Genomic DNA, 17140 nt, shown 5'->3' on the forward strand with positions numbered 1-17140 from the left:
GCTGGGCTTGTATGTCAGACTTCCTGAATCTGACCTCGGATCCTATTAAAACGCATCTAAGAACAATTCTACATTTTTGGCAACGTATCCGTCAGTAGTCCCGTTCCTATATAATCATTTCTTTAGTTACACTAATCTGGGAGTGCCCATTTCCACAATGTCTGGGAGGATTGCAGGAAATTAAAATCATATCCGGCTGCTAAGCCTAGTTCAAGGCCAGACAAAGAAATTGGTTGAGGCTCTCACAAGCACATGAAGGCCAGAAAGACTGATGTTTGATGTCTGGCGCACCCTTTTCATTGCAGCTGTCACAGCCAGCAAAGTTTCACTTGGTCATGTCCAGTCCCCTGCCCACATTTTTACCTTTGACGTCAAGGATTCACCCTTTTCCTTCTGACAACCCTCTGAGGTGGGTTAGTTTAAGGACACGCATCTGTCTGATGCAAAAATCCAGACAACCACTAGGTGGCAGGAGAGGATCAGCTTCTCCTGTTCCTCTTTGCTGCCACCTAGAGGTCGTGATCCAGATTTTTGCAGCTTAAAAATGGTAGAAACTTTTTTTTTTATAAGTACCCTGAAGCGGTTGGGGGGAGGGGAGATTCAAAAATTTTAGCAACCGGTTCTCTGCCTGATTGCTGGGTGGACATGGCCATGGTGGTCGTGGCCTACTCGGCCTCCTGCACCACGGTGCTCTGGACACTTTTGCTTGAGCCACCAGGAGGATGAAAACGCCCTCCTCTGGGCTCTGGAGGCCCTTTGGAGGCCAGAAACAGGCCTGTTTTCGGACTTCTGGAACTTCCAGGAAGCCTGTTTTTTGGCCTCCCAGAGCCTTAGCGCAGGTGCTGCACTTACCAGGCATCCAAAACAGGCCGCATGGAGACTCCTGGGAAGGGAGGGGAGGGGTGGGCGGGGCCAGCCAGTCCTTGCAACTACTGATTCAGCAAACCAGATGTAAAATTAGCATCCGATTCGCATGAACCGGTCCAAACCGGCTGAATCCCATCCTTGCCCTGAAAGTAGTAGCAGCTTAGCTTCAGGATAGAGATGGATGATAAGAGAATAATTCTAGATTAAGAGGAATTTGATTGCAGTCAGATACTGTGCAGAGAGAGGATCTTAAGTGATTGAGGAATAAGCTGTAGGGGTTTGATTCATACACAATAGGAAGTCACAGTGGTAGGTTTCACCCATTGTAGTATCACCCATTGTAGTAAGCTGAAAAGAAACAAACCATGGTCTGACATTTGCACCCAGACAACAAGAATTCCCATTGCCTTCTCCCTCCCATTTGGGGCATCCATCTTGAGGGTGGATATTGCATTCAGGATAAGGGATACAAAAACTAAAGGCAAGCAGAGTGTGAGATCAGGTTAATAAGATCTACATATAGCAGAGGTGTCAAACTCAATTTCATTGAGGGCCGCATCAGGGTTGTGTTTGACCTCGGGGGGGGGGATGGGTGGGTGTGGCCAGAGTAGGCGTGGCCAGCTCGATGTTACTTATGTCAGGGGCACCTGTGACAGCCCGAGTGCTCTGCCAGCAAAAACAGAGCTCGGGAGGGCTGTGCATGACTCCCCCCCCAAGCTCCGTTTTCCCTGGCAAAGGGTTGCAGGAGGCCGTCACAGCCGAAAATGGAACTGGCAGAGATACCACGGGACAGTCCTTTGCTGTTTCCAGGGCAGCCCCGCGGGCCAGATTTAAGCACCTCATGGGTCAGATCCGGCTCGCAGGCCTTGAGTTTGACACTCCTGACAAATAGACTTCAGGTTCTGCTGTTCCAAGATTTCATCCTAGTTTGAAATGTAAATACATAAATATTAGATTAGAGACAAGCAATGGGCCAATCCCCTTCAGCTTGCAAAAGAGACCCAGGCGAGTTTCAAGGGGATGGAGGCTGAGAATAAAACCTCCGTACATTTTTCTTCTCAGTTTGCACAGATGTAAATGCACGCACGCATACATGCACATGCAGAGAATTGGAAAAAAAAAATGGGGCTCCTGGTTCCTTGTTTATGTTCTATTTAGCAACGTTGAAGTGACACACCTCCAGAATTGGCTTTGTCTTCGAGGCTTTTGTCATGCCACATTCTTGGAACAGGCTCCTTCTTTTAAGCATAGGTTAAGCCTAGTAGGGCTGCGATCCAAGTATTTGTGTACAAGTCCTGCCAGTTGGGGCTCTCTTGGTTGCCAAACAGAGATTAGCTCTGCTTGCAGTGTCTCCTGAGCAAATAAGAAACCTGCTGAAGATCTGCCACTTTCAATTATGGACCTTCTCCACCCACTGTAGCTTAAGCAAAGTCTTTGGCAGTCAGATTGACTAGGCTTCCCTTATGAGAGAGAAGCAGGATTAAGAAGTTCAAAGTTTAGAAGGAATCCGCAAAAGGTTATAAGGGTATAAGGCAGTGTTTCTCAACCTTGGTAGCAGCGCTGGCTGGGGGATTCTGGGAGTTGAAGTCCACCCATCTTCAAGCTACCAAGGTTGAGAAACACCTGGTATAAGGCAAAAAGAAGTAACCTGGAGGCCTAGAATTGTAGGGTCTGTGGCCAAACATTCAGCGTGATTTCTAAAGTCCAGTCTGAACATTGAGTTCAAAAGATACCCATTGTGGGTGAACGGGCTGTTTCTTCTTGCTGCTTGCTGCAAGGAGGAAAACTGCTGGGAGGCAGAGGCCAAAGGGTGGGGGCCAGTGGGTGGGCGGGGCTACATTCGGTGTATAAGACGCACCTAAATTTTCACCCCCTTTTAGGGGGGAAAAGGTACGTCTTATACTCCGAAAAATACGGTAGTTGTCCAGTTTCTTTTTAAAAACTTCCATTGTTGGAGCATTCACAACTTCTGGAGGCAAGTTGTTCCACTGATTAATTGTTCTCACTGTCAGGAAATTTCTCCTTAATTCTAAGTTGCTTCTCTCCTTGATTAGTTTCCACCCATTGCTTCTTGTCCTGCCTTCAGGTGCTTTGAAGAATAGCTTGAGTCCCTCTTCTTTGTGGCAGCCCATGAGATATTGGAACACTGCTATCACGTCACCCCTAGTCCTTCTTTTCATTAAACTAGACATATCCAAGGAAGGTATTTATGAAAGAATAAATTTTGTTTCTCTCTGGTGTAAGGCAGAGGGGTTGAGATAAAGAAAATATCTGCCGGATTCCAGAAAGAACTCTTGACGTCTAAGTCTTTCACAATCTGAATGGACGTTGCTTTTTAGTCTATGGAATACTATTGAACTCCTGTAGGTAGAGCACTGTTTTTTCAAAAATGGCAACTTTAAAATCTGTGGATTTCAACTCCCCAAATTCCCCAGTTTTGGGAGTTGAAATCCATACATTTTTAAAATAGCCATGTTTGAAAAACACTGTTGGACAGGTAGTTCTTGACTTATAACCACATTTCTGGGACCAGAATTTCCTTTGTTAAGTAAAGAGATCGATAAGTGAGCCTCATCCAATTTTATGACCTTTTTTGTTAAACGAATCACTGCAGTTGTTAAGTGATCACCTGGTCGCTAAGCCAATGCAGCTTCCCCCATGACTTTGCTTGTCCAAAGCCAGTTGCGAAGGTCACAAACGGTAACCACATGTTGCAACCATTGTAAATACGCGCTGGTTACCAAGCGCCTGGATTTTGATCATGCGACTGTGGGGATGCTGCCGCGGTTGTAAGTGCGAAGACTGGTTGTAAGTGACTTTTTTCAATGCCGTTGTAACGTTGAGCGGTTCCTAAATGAACGGTTGTAAGTAAAAGGCTACCTGTCAAACTCAATTTCTTTGAGGGCCGCATCGGGGTTGTGTTTGACCTCAGGGGTTCAGGGTAGGCGTGGCCAGCTCGATGTCACTCGTGCTGGGGGCACTTGTAGCCCAAGCGCTCTGTTAGTGAGAAGGGGCTCCCGAGCTCCGTTTTCGGCTGTGACAGCCTCCTGTTACCCTCTTCCAATGAAAACGGAGCTTGGGAGTGCCACATGTGGCCCTCACGAGCTCTGTTTTTGGCTGCGACGGCCTCCTACAACCCTCTGCCAACAAAAATGGAGCTCTGTTTTCATTGGCAGAGGCACCTCGGGCCAGTTCTTTGCTCTTTCCAGGGCAGCCCCGCGGGCCAGATCTAAGCTTCCCGTGTTCTGGCTCCAGCTTCTGGGCCTTGAGTTTGACACCCCTGCTCAGTGGTGAACAGGGTGGGTAAAAATCAATGATTTTTAAAAAAAAATCAAAAAAATCAGATTTTTTTGTTTAAATTGGATTTTTTTTTATTTTTATCGAATTTATTTTAATAAAAAACTTTTGGGGTAAAAATCTATCGTAAGATAGTTTTCTATTTAAGATACATAAATAATTTAGTTTATTCAGCTTGAAATGGAGCTTAGTTATGTAGCATGAGGCTGTATATTCTGCAACACTGGGACTATCGGTGAGTCAACAGTGGGTCAAAGGAGTAGCAGAGATGACAGTTGCTCTTTAAAAATTATGATTTAAATCGAGTTGATTTAAATCAAGCCTTTTTACTAGTGATTTAAATCATGATTTAAATTGTAATTTAAATCAACTCGATTTAAATCAAATCCACCCTGATGGTGAAATCTAAATTTTTTTTACTACCGGTTCTGTGGGCATGGCTTGGTCGGCGTGGTGTGGCTTGGTGGCCGTGGTTTGGTGGGTGTGGCAGGAGAAGGATATTGCAAAATCTCCATTCCCTCCCCACTCCAGGGGAAGGATACTGCAAAATCCCCATTCCCTCTCCACTCCTGGGCGAAGGATATTGCAAAATCCCCATTCCCACCCTACTCTGGGGCCAGCCAGAGATGGTATTTGCCAGTTCTCCGAACTGCTCAAAATTTCCGCTACCGGTTCTTCAGAACCTGTCAGAACCTGCTGGATTTCACCCCTGCCCCTCTGTAGAGTGTTAGATAATTCTGGTACACCAATTTGGATGGCATCCTTCATCTTCCAGCCTTTCTTTAGCAAAACCAAGGGCAGTTTCAGGGAATGTGGTTTGATGATAAGATAAATTAAAGGCTAGGACTTTTTGGTGAGGTTGGGAGGAACCTGATAAATTAGAGGGCAGGATTGAGCCTTTTTAACTGTTTTTAACTGGTTTAAATAGTGGAAGGTTTTGATTCTTGGTATAACAGGGCCAGAGTCACATGCAAGGGAGATGGATAGCCATATACACTAATCAAATAAACAAATATCATAGAATGAGGAAGTTGTTAAATACAAAACAGAGAGCAATACTGTTACTTGTTTTAGATTATACCATGAATTTTTGTCTTGGCTCTGTCCAGTTTCCGCTGCAGGACCTGCTTATTTTCTTGGGCTGTAGCCTCTGATTTGTCACTTTTTTGTGATTTGCACCCCTAATTTCAGCCAGGGCAGTGGAATGGTTACAGGCTGATGGAGTTGTCTTGCTTGTGAAAATGGAGTGAAATGGAGCGAAATGAATAAAGATAAGTCTAGGGTTGGGCACATAAGGAGCTTCTGGCGGCTTAAGTGTAGAATTTCCTGTCTATAAGGCTGAATAGAAATTCTCCTTTTTGGCAATCCTTCTCAAGTCTGGGGATGAGATCAGCTAGGGAAGCCCCCGTCTTACCCCTGATGAGATGAGACAGGCAATGAATACAGTAATTCAGTTTTAGTTCAAACATCTCCCCTGCCTTTCGTGAAATATTCACGCAGCCCTTTACCCCAGTAGTTGATTGAAATCGTATTTTTATGGCTCATTCTTGCTTGATCAAGTTCCTAGGGAAGGCATATTTTCTCCATATAAAGATTTGCAGTTTGGAGTTGGGTTCCCCACCCTGCCCCTCTTCCTGAGCCACTGGAAGAGTCAGTTTTAAATTAAAAATGAGTCGTTCCTGACAAAGACAGATGATGATTTATAACTGGTGAACCATAAGGGAGAAGAATGCCCATTTAAAGTTCCTTGCAGTGGTTTTTGGCAGAAAAGGCTGTAGAGAAGGGATCTGGGGGAACATTGGTTCCCCCTCCCTTACTGGTAAATTCATTCTTCTAAGAAATCCCAAATTAAAAAATAATCATCCTAAACTGTGTCCAGTCATTCTGATACATAATCCTCCAGGGAGGGGCATTCTGTAAGCGTCTGCTTCTTCCTTCCTTCCTTCCTTCCTTCCTTCCTTCCTTCCTTCCTTCCTTCCTTCCTTCCTTCCTTCCTTCCTTCCTTCCTTCCTTCCTTTCTTTCTTTCTTTCTTTCTTTCTTTCTTTTTCTCTCTCTTTCCTCCCTCCCTCCCTCCTTCCCTTCCATCCATCCATCCATCCATCAATTTATTCATGTTATACCACATTTATTACTTTAGAAAGAACTCAAGGCAATGAACATATCTAATACTCCTCCTATTTTCTGCACCACAACAACCCTGTGAAGTGGGCAGAGAAGAGAGACTGGGCAAAGATCACCTAGCAGGCTTTCATGCCTTAGGCAGGACTAGAACTCACCATCTCCTGGTGCCTTAGCCACTAGACCAGACTGGGTCTCTATATAGTTCCCAAAACCCCTTAAGGTGGGCAGGATCTGAAATTTTGATTGTGGGATTTTCTTTTCTTTTCTTTTCTTTTCTTTTCTTTTCTTTTCTTTTCTTTTCTTTTCTTTTCTTTTCTTTTCCTTTCCTCTTTCTTTCCTTTCTTTCTTTCTTTCTTTCTTTCTTTCTTTCTTTCTTTCTTTCTTTCTTTCTTTCTTTCTTTCTTTCTTTCTTTCTTTCTTTCTTTCTTTCTTTCTTTCATTTTGGAGAGGGTGGGGCCTTTAAGGAGTGAAATGGGTTTAAAGGATTTAAAGACAGCACTTCATCCCTTAACATCCATCCTCCCTGAAGTCATTTTGGAAGAGGCATTCTGAGTGTTTTAATTCTCTGGGCTCATCCAAACTGCTGAGCTGCAGATGCCGGGAGCGGACAGCTGCTTAAAGTTACAAATAAGCCATCTGCTCCTGCAGCATCTTAATCCAGCCAGTAGCATCTCAGAGATTTTCATGTTCGCATTTACTTTCTTCATCCCCACAGTATCAGTGTGGGAAGGGCTAAAATAACCACGACTCTTCTAAATCTCGCCTGGAGCACCTCTTCCTCCTCCACAATTCTGCCATTTGTTAAAGAAACGGCCAACTCCCTTATTCTTTGCACAGGCTGGAGGGCCCATTCATCCAAATGGCATGGGTGGCAGCTGTAAGGCGGCCATTTTGCCTCCCAGATTTGTTCCTTGTTTCGCTCTGTTTGGGTGTCTCCGTGGCAACCCTGCAAGCCCACAGATGCAAATGCTGTCCAGATGCAAATGTTCGCTGGGCGCAAACGCTCTCTGTGGGCTCCAGATTAGCTAATGGATTTGAGGGGAACCAGTCTGTTCCCATAGCAGCGGATTGACGGCTGTAGACCTTTGGGGGGAGTGTCATTTGCGTGGCCGATTGCCTCCAGTCCTTGGCAACTGTTGCTAAGAGAGTTCCCCATGGTCTTGGCATCCTCCGACTGTTCCCATGAGGGCTGTCTTGTGGATCAAGCAGTAGGAGGATCTGGAAGCAACGCCTTTTTCTTTGCTCCTGTTGTTGTTCTGAGTTATCAGTTGTTGCCAGCCCGGCTATAAATCAAGTCTTAAGTAGCACATTTCATGCACATTAGCACAAAGTGCCCAACTCAATCCGAGAAGGATTTATTTATTCTAGCCAGCACAAAGCAGCTGAAAGAGACGGGATGCAAATCTTGACGTGCCTAAAAAACTTGAATTCTTCTCCCTGAACCTCCCCTTCTTCATGAATCTCCTCAAATGTTATTCCCAAATTGTCATTTTTTTAATGTGAGTTAAACATTAATTATTTTATTGAATGATTGATTCGATTTATATGGCCTCCACCCACATCACATAATGACCCCTGGTGGCGCACAACATTAAATAAAAAATGTACATAATTAACAAACTTTTAAAAATGCCATAAATAAAAACACACAGCAGCCGGAGAATCATAAAATGGCCTTCAACATAGTTAGGAAGTGGGCTCCACAAACACCTGTCTCTCTCTCACACATACATACTTCTTTTGTTTGTCACATTAAAAAAAAATCCAAATAATTCACTAATAAATAATCCAGTAGAAATTGAGCAAATGTGGAAAAAGGAAATAGCAGTGGAATCAATAATAATTGCTGCACTTGATACAAGAATAGAGTAACAGAGTTGGAAGGGACCTTGGAGGTCTTCTAGTCCAACCTTCTGCCCAGGCAGGAACCCCTACACCACTTCAGACAAATGGTTATCCAACTTCTTCTTAAAAATTTCCAGTGTTGGAGCATTCACAACTTCTGCAGGAAAGTTGTTCCACTTATTAATTGTTCTAACTGTCAGGAAATTTCTCCTTAGTTCTAAGTTGCTTCTCTCCTTGATTAGTTTCCACCCATTGCTTCTTGTTACTTGGTGCTGTGCCAAAGATTTGGAAAAGCTCTTGGATACAGTCAGAACGGAAGGAATCTCAATTTGTCAGTTACAAAAAGTCACAGTATTTGGAACAGTGCATATATTATGACAATGTTCTCTAGCTAACCTAGATCCGATTGTCCAAAAATACCAAATCCAATCAGAACTATCATAGAAAATTAAGAAGTTAAAGTGCTCTGGGATTTTAGAATTCAAACAGACAGACACCTGCCATATAACATGCCAGACTTAATTGTCGGGTAGAAAAAAAAAAAGTCTGAATAGTGGACGTGGCAGTACCTGGAGACTGCAGAATAGAAGAGAAAGAACTGGAGAAGATAACAAAATACAAAACCTGCAAATAGAAATAGAATGACTGTGGCAAAAGAAAGCAAAGGTACTACCGATAGTAATAGGTGCCTTGGGTGCAATCCCAAAACAACTGGAGCACCACTTGAACACCATCGCCATTGACAAATTCACCACCAGTCAATTGCAAAAGGCAACTTTACTAGGAACAGTTTACATCCTGTGACGATACCTCTAACACCATCAAACATCAACATCTGTCTATCCCCTGGTCCTTAGGAGGAACTCGATAGGTGGATAAAAAAATGCCAAATCCAGTCTGAACATCTGGCTGACTGTGCAATGAGCAACAATAATAATTTTTTGTTCTGGTCCCTCTAGGTCAGGAGTGTCAAACTGGATTGCTTGGGGGGCCAGATCAGCATTGTAGTTGTCCTCTGTGGGCCAGCTGGGGAGAGGAGACAAGATAAACGGCCTCCTGCAGCACCCTGCCGGCCAAAACAAGGCACAGGGAATCCACCCGGAGCCCCCCGTGCCCCGTTTTGGCAGGCAGGGTGCTGCAGGAGGCCATCCAGGCTGAAAATGGGGTATGTGGGTGCCACCTGCAGCCCCCCCCCCCCCCCCCGCCATGCCCTATTTTCACTAGCAGAGGCATTGCAGGCCAGTCCTTTGCTATTTCCAGACTGGCCCAAAGCATCAAACCAAGTTAGAGAATTACATGCATCTGAAACACAAGCATATTCAGCTACAGTAGATGAACAAGAAACAAAATTCTGTTTACACACTTGCCAATAAACAGGACATCCATTTAAGAACATCATATAACCTGAAGTACTTTTACGTGATTTCTTATCACTTGCCCAATCAGAATCTGCATAACAACATAATTCTGCATAATCAGTATGTGTTGGTTCTAACAATAACTTCATGTGTTTAGTGTGTTTTAGGTATCTCAATAATTTCTTAATACATGTCCAATGAAACTGTTTTGCCTTACCTACGTGTCGAGATAAGAGATTAACACTAAGTGCAATGTCGGGTCTGGTCCAACTACTAATGTACAACAGTGACCCAATAACTGAACGATAAAGTGTTTGATCCTCGAACTCAGGACTTGCTTCATGTGTCAAGTTGTGAAAATCTGTTTGCATGGGTGTCTTTGTTGTGTTAGCACCCTTCATGTTGCAATGATGCAAAATTTGTTCAATTTTATCCTCTTGTGAAAGACTAAACCCCTTCTGTGTTTTGTCAATCTGAACACCTAAATAAGTACAGTGGTACTTATTAATAAGAGCCTTGATAGTACAGTGGTTTAGTGCACCCTGTTATTAACACAGCTGCCTGCAATTTCTGCTGGTTCGAATCTCTCCAAGGCTCAAGGTTGACTCAGCCTTCCATCCTTTCTAAGGTAGGTGAAATGAGGACCCAGTTTGTGGGGGCAATAAGCTGACTTTGTATAAAATATACAAAAGAATGAAGGCTATTGCTTAACGCATTGTAAGCCGCCCTGAGTCTCCGGAGAAGGGCGGCATATAAATCAAATTAAAAAAAAAAAAAGTGCTAATATGACCCAATGATTTCAATGTGAAGTATCTCTGCAAAGCTTTGGCAAAAATTTCACTCATTTGCTTATTTGGGCCAATATAAACAATATCATCAACATAAACAAGAACTATCTCGTATGCATTGTTAGATCTTTTTGTGAACACGCACTCTGCGGGCCGGATCTAAGCACCCCCCAGGCCGCATCCAGCCCATGGGCCTTGTGTTTGATACCCCTGCTCTAGGTTTTCAAAATAAAACTCCTGGGATTCCAAATGCCATGGCTGGAAACATTTTTTGTAAGCTCCTAGTAAAAGAAACTAAAACAGCTGCAGGTCTGTCGTTAAAAGTTTATGCTAGCAAGCTTGGGGTTAATAAGGCTACTTGTCAGAAAAGTGAAACTTCAGTGGTGGTTACACTGTGTTTTACTGGAAGGGACTGTGCTACCATGAAAATCATATCACCTGGTGACTAATGCTGAATTTGTATTATAAGAAAGAGCTCAGTATATTTATGGGGAGGTGTTTGTAACCTTTGTGACTGCAAAGATGCAATTTTTCATGGTCACAGAAAAAAAAGTACCTAGCAGTTCCATTTTCGGGAAGTGCAATAGTTGTAGTGAAACTATGTTTTGGTAGACTTTTCTTTTTAAAGGCTGAGTGACATTTGTTAAACATTGCCAGTAATTCAGACTCGTGGAAAATGCTGCCTTCTTTAACTCACAGGAGGGTTAACTTCAGTTTCCTCTTGCATCTTGAGGGTTAGCTGATACACAAAGTACGGTAGCTGCATCTCAAACCCGTTGGGATATTTTAGGCTCTGAAAAGGGTTTTAGATTCTACACTTTTAGAAGGATAATTCATGGATGAGAAGAAGCTGGTATATTTGGTCTTCCGCTCCCTTTGCTGTACCTGTTCTCATCTCCTAAATTTGAGCATCTTTCTTTCTTTATTGGCCTGGTTGGTGTTGGCCCTCATGGAGAAGCGTAGGTAGAACCTGTTCTTTTCTGTGACATGTTTGTGGTTGTGTACATTGCCTGGGGCTATAGTTCTCCATCTCCAGTATGATCAAAGAATAGAATTGCACACATATAAATCGCATTATGCTTTGGTTTACTTTTAAGGGACCCCTTTTTTTGCTCTCTAAGTTGAACAATCACCTCAGTTCAGGTAGCCCTCGACTTATGGTCGTAATGGAGCCTGGCATTACAGTCACAAGTCATTTAGCAGGTCACTTGACCTGATTTTTTGTCTTTTTTTTTTTTTTGCAGCAATTGTTAAGTGAATATGGAGGTTGTTAAATGAATCCATTTTACTCAGTGGGTTGTTTGTTTGTTTTTTAATCACAAACCAGAAGTGCCAGAAACTGGCAAAAACCAATTGTGGGCATGTGATTGTTGGATGCTAAAGATGAGCTGATTGTGATTGTGGCCATAAAGATGTGTTGGTTGCCATCTCTCTCTCTCTCTCTCTCTATTTCTCTCTCTCTCTCTCTCCCTCCCTCTCTCCCTCTCTCTCTCTCTCCCTCTTTCTCCCGCTCTCTCCATTGTATCTTCAAAATCAGATCATAAATAGTTTTTTTTCGGGTGTGTATGTCTCCTGTAACTTTGAACAGTTGCTAAGTCCAACACACCTCTTTCTATGTTCTCCACAACAGAAACTTGGTGAGGTGAGTTTGGCTAGGAGACACTCACCCAGATGGCTTTCGTGGCTAAAGAGGGACTAGAACTCACAATCTCTTGGTTTCTAGCCTGGTGTCTTAACCACTAGACCAAACTAGCTCTCATGTAGTGCTTTATGGTACTGCATATGCAGAGAACAAGAAAACTTGTTTTGTCCAAGGCATTTATAGTATATTTGGAAATGGATAGGCCCCCACTGTCTCCCCAAGTTGTGGCCCCAATTTGAGTTCCAGTTGATCAAAGGAGTTAAGAAGGATTTCACCCAATAGGTGGGTTTGAGGCAAGATTTTAAAATGGCCGACCAAGTTTTCTGTATGGTCGGAGGATGCATTAAAGTGGTATGTGGGGATAAATGGCAGTAATGTAAAAAATGGGTAGTGCCACGTCTATGGAGATTCTCAGTTATCCAGGTCATGGTTGTTCCAGAGGTGCTTTTTCAAAAGGCAACTAGACTTTCTTGGTTTTTCCTTGAAGACGTTTCGCTTCTCATCCAAGAAGCTTCTTCAGTTCATGGTAGAACTGAAGAAGCTTCTTGAATGAGAAGTGAAACGTCTTCAAGGAAAAACAAAAGAAGTCCAGTTGCCTTTTGAAAAAGCACCTTTGGGACTGGGTAGTGCCATGTTATGTCTTTGAGCCAATAGATGACTTCTATTCTTCTGAGGTTCCGTGGAGGAATTTTGGAAAGTCTTAGGTCAGAAATAACATTAACATTGGGGCTTAAACTCTAATTTTGATGAATTTCCTGCCTCTGAAAGATGGGAGACTTTGCTGCTGTTTTTCTGCACTTGTGGTTGGAAACCTCAATGGTCTGGAGGAAGAAAAAAAGTAGAAGAAGTGATGTCAGCCTTTCCTGGTAAACCAGATAGGAACCACGACCAGATGAGCTAATTCCGCTTTATTCTAGCGCTACATTGACAGAATCTTGAAAATCTGAAATAATTCTCTCATCTCCTTTATAATCTGAGAAATTAAGGGGATGTGTGCGTCTCTTCTCATTCTCGTGCCACATCCACGATCCACTTATGGGCTAGGCCAGTGATGGCTAACCTATTTGCCATCGCGTGCCAAAAGCGGGGGTCGCGCGGGGGGGGGTCGCATGCATGCCCATATCCATAATCCATTGCGCACCACCCCCTGTGCTCCTCCCGCTTTTGGCACACAGTGGGCCTGGTAGGCCTGTTTTTCGCCCTCCCCAGGCTCCAGAGGCTTTCTTGGAGCCTGGGGAGGGCAAACACAGCCTTCTATATCCCCATGGAGGCCCTCTGGAGGCCGGAAACGGCCCGTTTACCGACTTCCAGTGGGACTGGAAGTCCCGTTTTTCGTTCTCCGCAGGCTCCAGAGCCTTTCTAGGAGCTTGGGGAGGGCGAAAACAGCCTTCCCCCTCCCCCCGGAGGCCCTCCAGAGGCTGGAAAAGGCCCATTTGCTGACTTCCGGTGGGCCCGGAAGGCCCGAAAATCAAGTGGCCGGTGCGCACATGCACGCCGGAGCTGAGCTAAGGCAATGCTCACGTGACCACCAATATGGCTCCGCGTGCATAGGTTTGCCATCACGGGGCTAGGCTGTCTCTTTATCTGACTGATCCTTCGGCAGACTCTCTTCGCCATGTCTTTCCCATATGCCTTTATAAATTAGGCCTGCATGAATATAGATTACCCACCCCTGATGAGAAGGGAAAAGGACCTTAGGAGGAGCAATTTGGTATCTAATGAGAAAGCCAGTGACAAGCAGCCAAGATATTTTTTTTAGAAGGAAAAAGGTGATGGTGGAGATAGGTATTTTGGGAGAAGCAAGAGGGGGTGGGATAAAAGAAAGAAAAGAAAAGAAAGAAAGAAAGAAGGAAGGAAGGAAGGAAGGAAGGAAGGAAGGAAGGAAGGAAGGAAGGAAGGAAGGAAGGAAGGAAGGAAGGAAGGAGAAAGACAGACAAGCTATTTGGCTGTTCCTGTTATAAAGCAATTCTAGGAAGATTGTCTCCATATTTCTGTGAAATGGCAGCACCTAGTGGTATTCACAGGGATTGCTGACTTTTTCCAGCCATCAAGTGAGGCACTGCCGTTCTCGTACCCGGATAAATGAAACTCTTGTTACTCCTTTTGCTACCAATTCCAGGCCAATGTGAGCTATAGACCCAGTGTGATTTCTGCTGAACTGTGAGTTACATTTTGATGCTTGTATCTAACCCTCGCTTTTTGGATTGGGCTTTTGCAGGCTGGCAGCGATGGAGCCAAAATTGGGAATTGTCCCTTCTCCCAAAGACTTTTTATGGTTCTCTGGCTCAAGGGAGTGACCTTCAATGTCACCACGGTGGACACCAAAAGGTAGGTGAGACAACACTAATCCTGTCCTACTCCCCTGATGCTACTGGTCAGTGGAGACTAAAACATATGAAGAACGGTTACAGGAACTGGGCATGGCTAGTCTAGTGAAGAAAAGGACCAGGGGAGACATGATAGCAGTGTTCCAATATTTGAGGGGCTGGCATAGAGAGGAGGAAGGGGTCAAGCTGTTTTCCAAAGCATCTAAAGGCCAGACAAGGAATAATGGATGGAAACTGACCAAGGAGAGATTCAACCTAGAAATAAGGAGAAATTTTCTGACAGTGAGAACAATCAACCAATGGAACAGCTTTGCCTTCAGATATAGTGGGAGCTTCATCACTGGAGGCTTTCAAGAAGAGATAGGTCTACCATTTGTCAGAAATAGGGTCTCCTGCTTGGGCAGGGGATTGGACTAGATGACCTACAAGGTCCCTTCCAACTGTAATGTAATCTAATCTCTCAACATTCCCACTTAGATCCCATTCAGTTCTGGGAACTGAAGTCCCAAACATATGGAAAGAAGTTGGTTGGGAGTTCTGGTCAAATTTATGACATATCCAATTTAGGTTACAGGTAGTCCTCAACTTACAACCATTTGTTTAGTGATCTTTTAAAGTTATAATAGCCCTGAAAAAAAGTGATCTATAACCCAGTATTGACAGGTAAACAACCATTGCAGCACCTCCAGGTAGTTGGCAGGTATTTAGGAAACCATTGCGCTATTCCTGCTGATCACCAATTGTAACCTTTCCCAGTTGGCTTCTGACAAGCAAAGGCAATGGGGGAAGTCATATTGGCTTAATGACTGCATGATCCACTTAACAGCTGCAGTGATTCACTGAACAACATGGCAAAAAAAGATCACAAAACAGGGCAAAATTCATTGCCTTGTTTAGCAATTGAAATTTTGGGCTCAATTGTTGTCGTAAGTCGAGGACTATCTGTAAACTAGCTGTCTCAAAGGTGCTTTTTCAAAAAGGCAACTGGACTGCTTTTTTTCCTTCAGGAAGAAGATGAAGACGTTTCACTTCTTATCCAAGAAGCTTCATCTGTTCTGATGGCGGGGGGGGGGAGGGGATGGAAGGATAGGTTCTGATAGGATGTGTGTGTGTGTGTGTGTGTAAGGATTGTATTTCTTTGCAGTCATCTGGATATTAGCCCCTCTCTCTGAGAGCTGTTGAGGCCACTTGGGGCTCCATATCCATTTTTCATTCCTTGCTTACATTTCCCTCTTGTTTTGTAGGCGAACCGAGGCTGTGCAGAAGCTCTGTCCTGGAGGCCAGCTCCCATTCCTGATGTACGGGACCGAGGTCCATACGGACACTAACAAGATTGAAGAATTCCTGGAAGAAGTTCTGTGCCCTCCTAAGTATGAACTAAACAAAGTATCAACTTTGAACCAAACCTGTCAGCAGCCATTTTTTTCTGTCCTTCAGTTGCCACACAGAGGGGGAAGGGGGGAAGGAGCCATAGAGCTGATTGCAGGGGTGTGATTCGACCGGTTCGGGCAAACCGGTACCTCCGATGATCAGCTGGGAGTGAACTGGTTTTCCTCGACGATCAGATGGGCCCACCTGCCCTATTTTCCTACCTTTATCTTCTCAGCTGATTCACACGGCAGAGCAGATTGCCATGCCTCAGCTTTGTTTCTCCTCCGAAAAAACGCAGAAGTGAAGATTTCTTCAAACTGTGCACACACACGCAGCAAAGCACACGATCTCAGAACCGGTTGTTAAACTGGGAGGATCCTATCACCGGCTGATCGCCAAAGTGGATTTGGGGATATAGAAAGAATTACTATACTAAAGACTAAATGTGATAAAAAACAGGATATTTAATCATACACATATTCACAGCAGCGAGAATAACATATGCACAATATTGGACAGGAAACAATATACCACCAGAGGAATCTATTATTCAGAAAATATTTGAGTGTGCCAAAATGAATAAATTAACATTAGAACTAAATGAAAAAGAGGATTCAGAATACTATATGGTGTGGGATAATTGGTACAGGTGGATTGATAACTGAATTAAAAATGAATGAAAATTAGTATAAAGTTTAAGATATATATATATATATATATATATATATATATATATATATATATATATATATATATATATATTAAATATATATATACTTGGAATATATATATATATATATATACTTGGAGTTATAGAATATATAGGAAAAATTAATCTAACCCGTGGGAAAAGTAACACTGTCTGATCGATTATGTATTGGAATTATGGAAAATGGAAAAAACTACAATAAAAATATTTTTAAAAAATAAATTTAAAAAAAAAGCCCAAATCTGAGATTTGGAAATGTCGTGAAAGAATTTCATATGATTATTATCAAATTCCATGGATTTTTTAACATTTTTTTGCTTCTTTCCTAGGTATCCAAAGCTGGCTGCTAATAACCCTGAATCTAACACAGCTGGCCTTGATGTCTTTGCCAAATTCTCTGCCTATATCAAGAACTCAAACCCATCCCTCAACGCCAGTGAGTATCTTGGACCACAAGTCCTGATTGCTGTTCTTACCTGATGACTTAACTCTTGGAATTCATTTTCCTTGCTTCGTGGTTGGGTTGTGTTCCTCAACCTTGCTTTTTCACTTTCTTCTTTCTCTTTCCGTTTCTCTTCTCCAATCCAAAATTCTTCGGCTCATTTCCCACAAAGTGTCACTTGTACAATATATGGATAACCAACAGGAGAAAGTAAGTACGTTTGTGGGAAACCTTAACATTTGTGAAAGAGTCCGCGTGGCTGTATAAGGTTAAGAAAACACTCTCATTGGGGGAAAGAAAGCGTCAGGAGCCAATAAGGAACTGCCTATTTAAAAAAAGGGGAGGGGGAAAAGGAATGAATAGAAGGCATAA

The 17140-nt window shown here is 43.3% G+C and overlaps 1 protein-coding gene across 1 annotated transcript in view; it reads left to right on the top strand.

Moving 5' to 3' along the window:
• The window catches only part of CLIC1 (CLIC family member 1), a 50885-nt gene that overhangs the window by 30307 nt on the left and 3438 nt on the right, over positions 1-17140 (top strand). The window contains exons 2-4 of the mRNA XM_060690826.2: positions 14138-14247; positions 15491-15616; positions 16656-16762. Coding sequence (XP_060546809.1) covers positions 14138-14247; positions 15491-15616; positions 16656-16762 — 343 coding nt within the window. The remainder of the gene's footprint in view (positions 1-14137; positions 14248-15490; positions 15617-16655; positions 16763-17140) is intronic.

This window comes from Pantherophis guttatus, chromosome 2 (genome assembly GCF_059756535.1).
Source record: "Pantherophis guttatus breed Tessera chromosome 2, ASM5975653v1, whole genome shotgun sequence".
In the NCBI taxonomy this organism is placed as follows: domain Eukaryota; kingdom Metazoa; phylum Chordata; class Lepidosauria; order Squamata; family Colubridae; genus Pantherophis; species Pantherophis guttatus.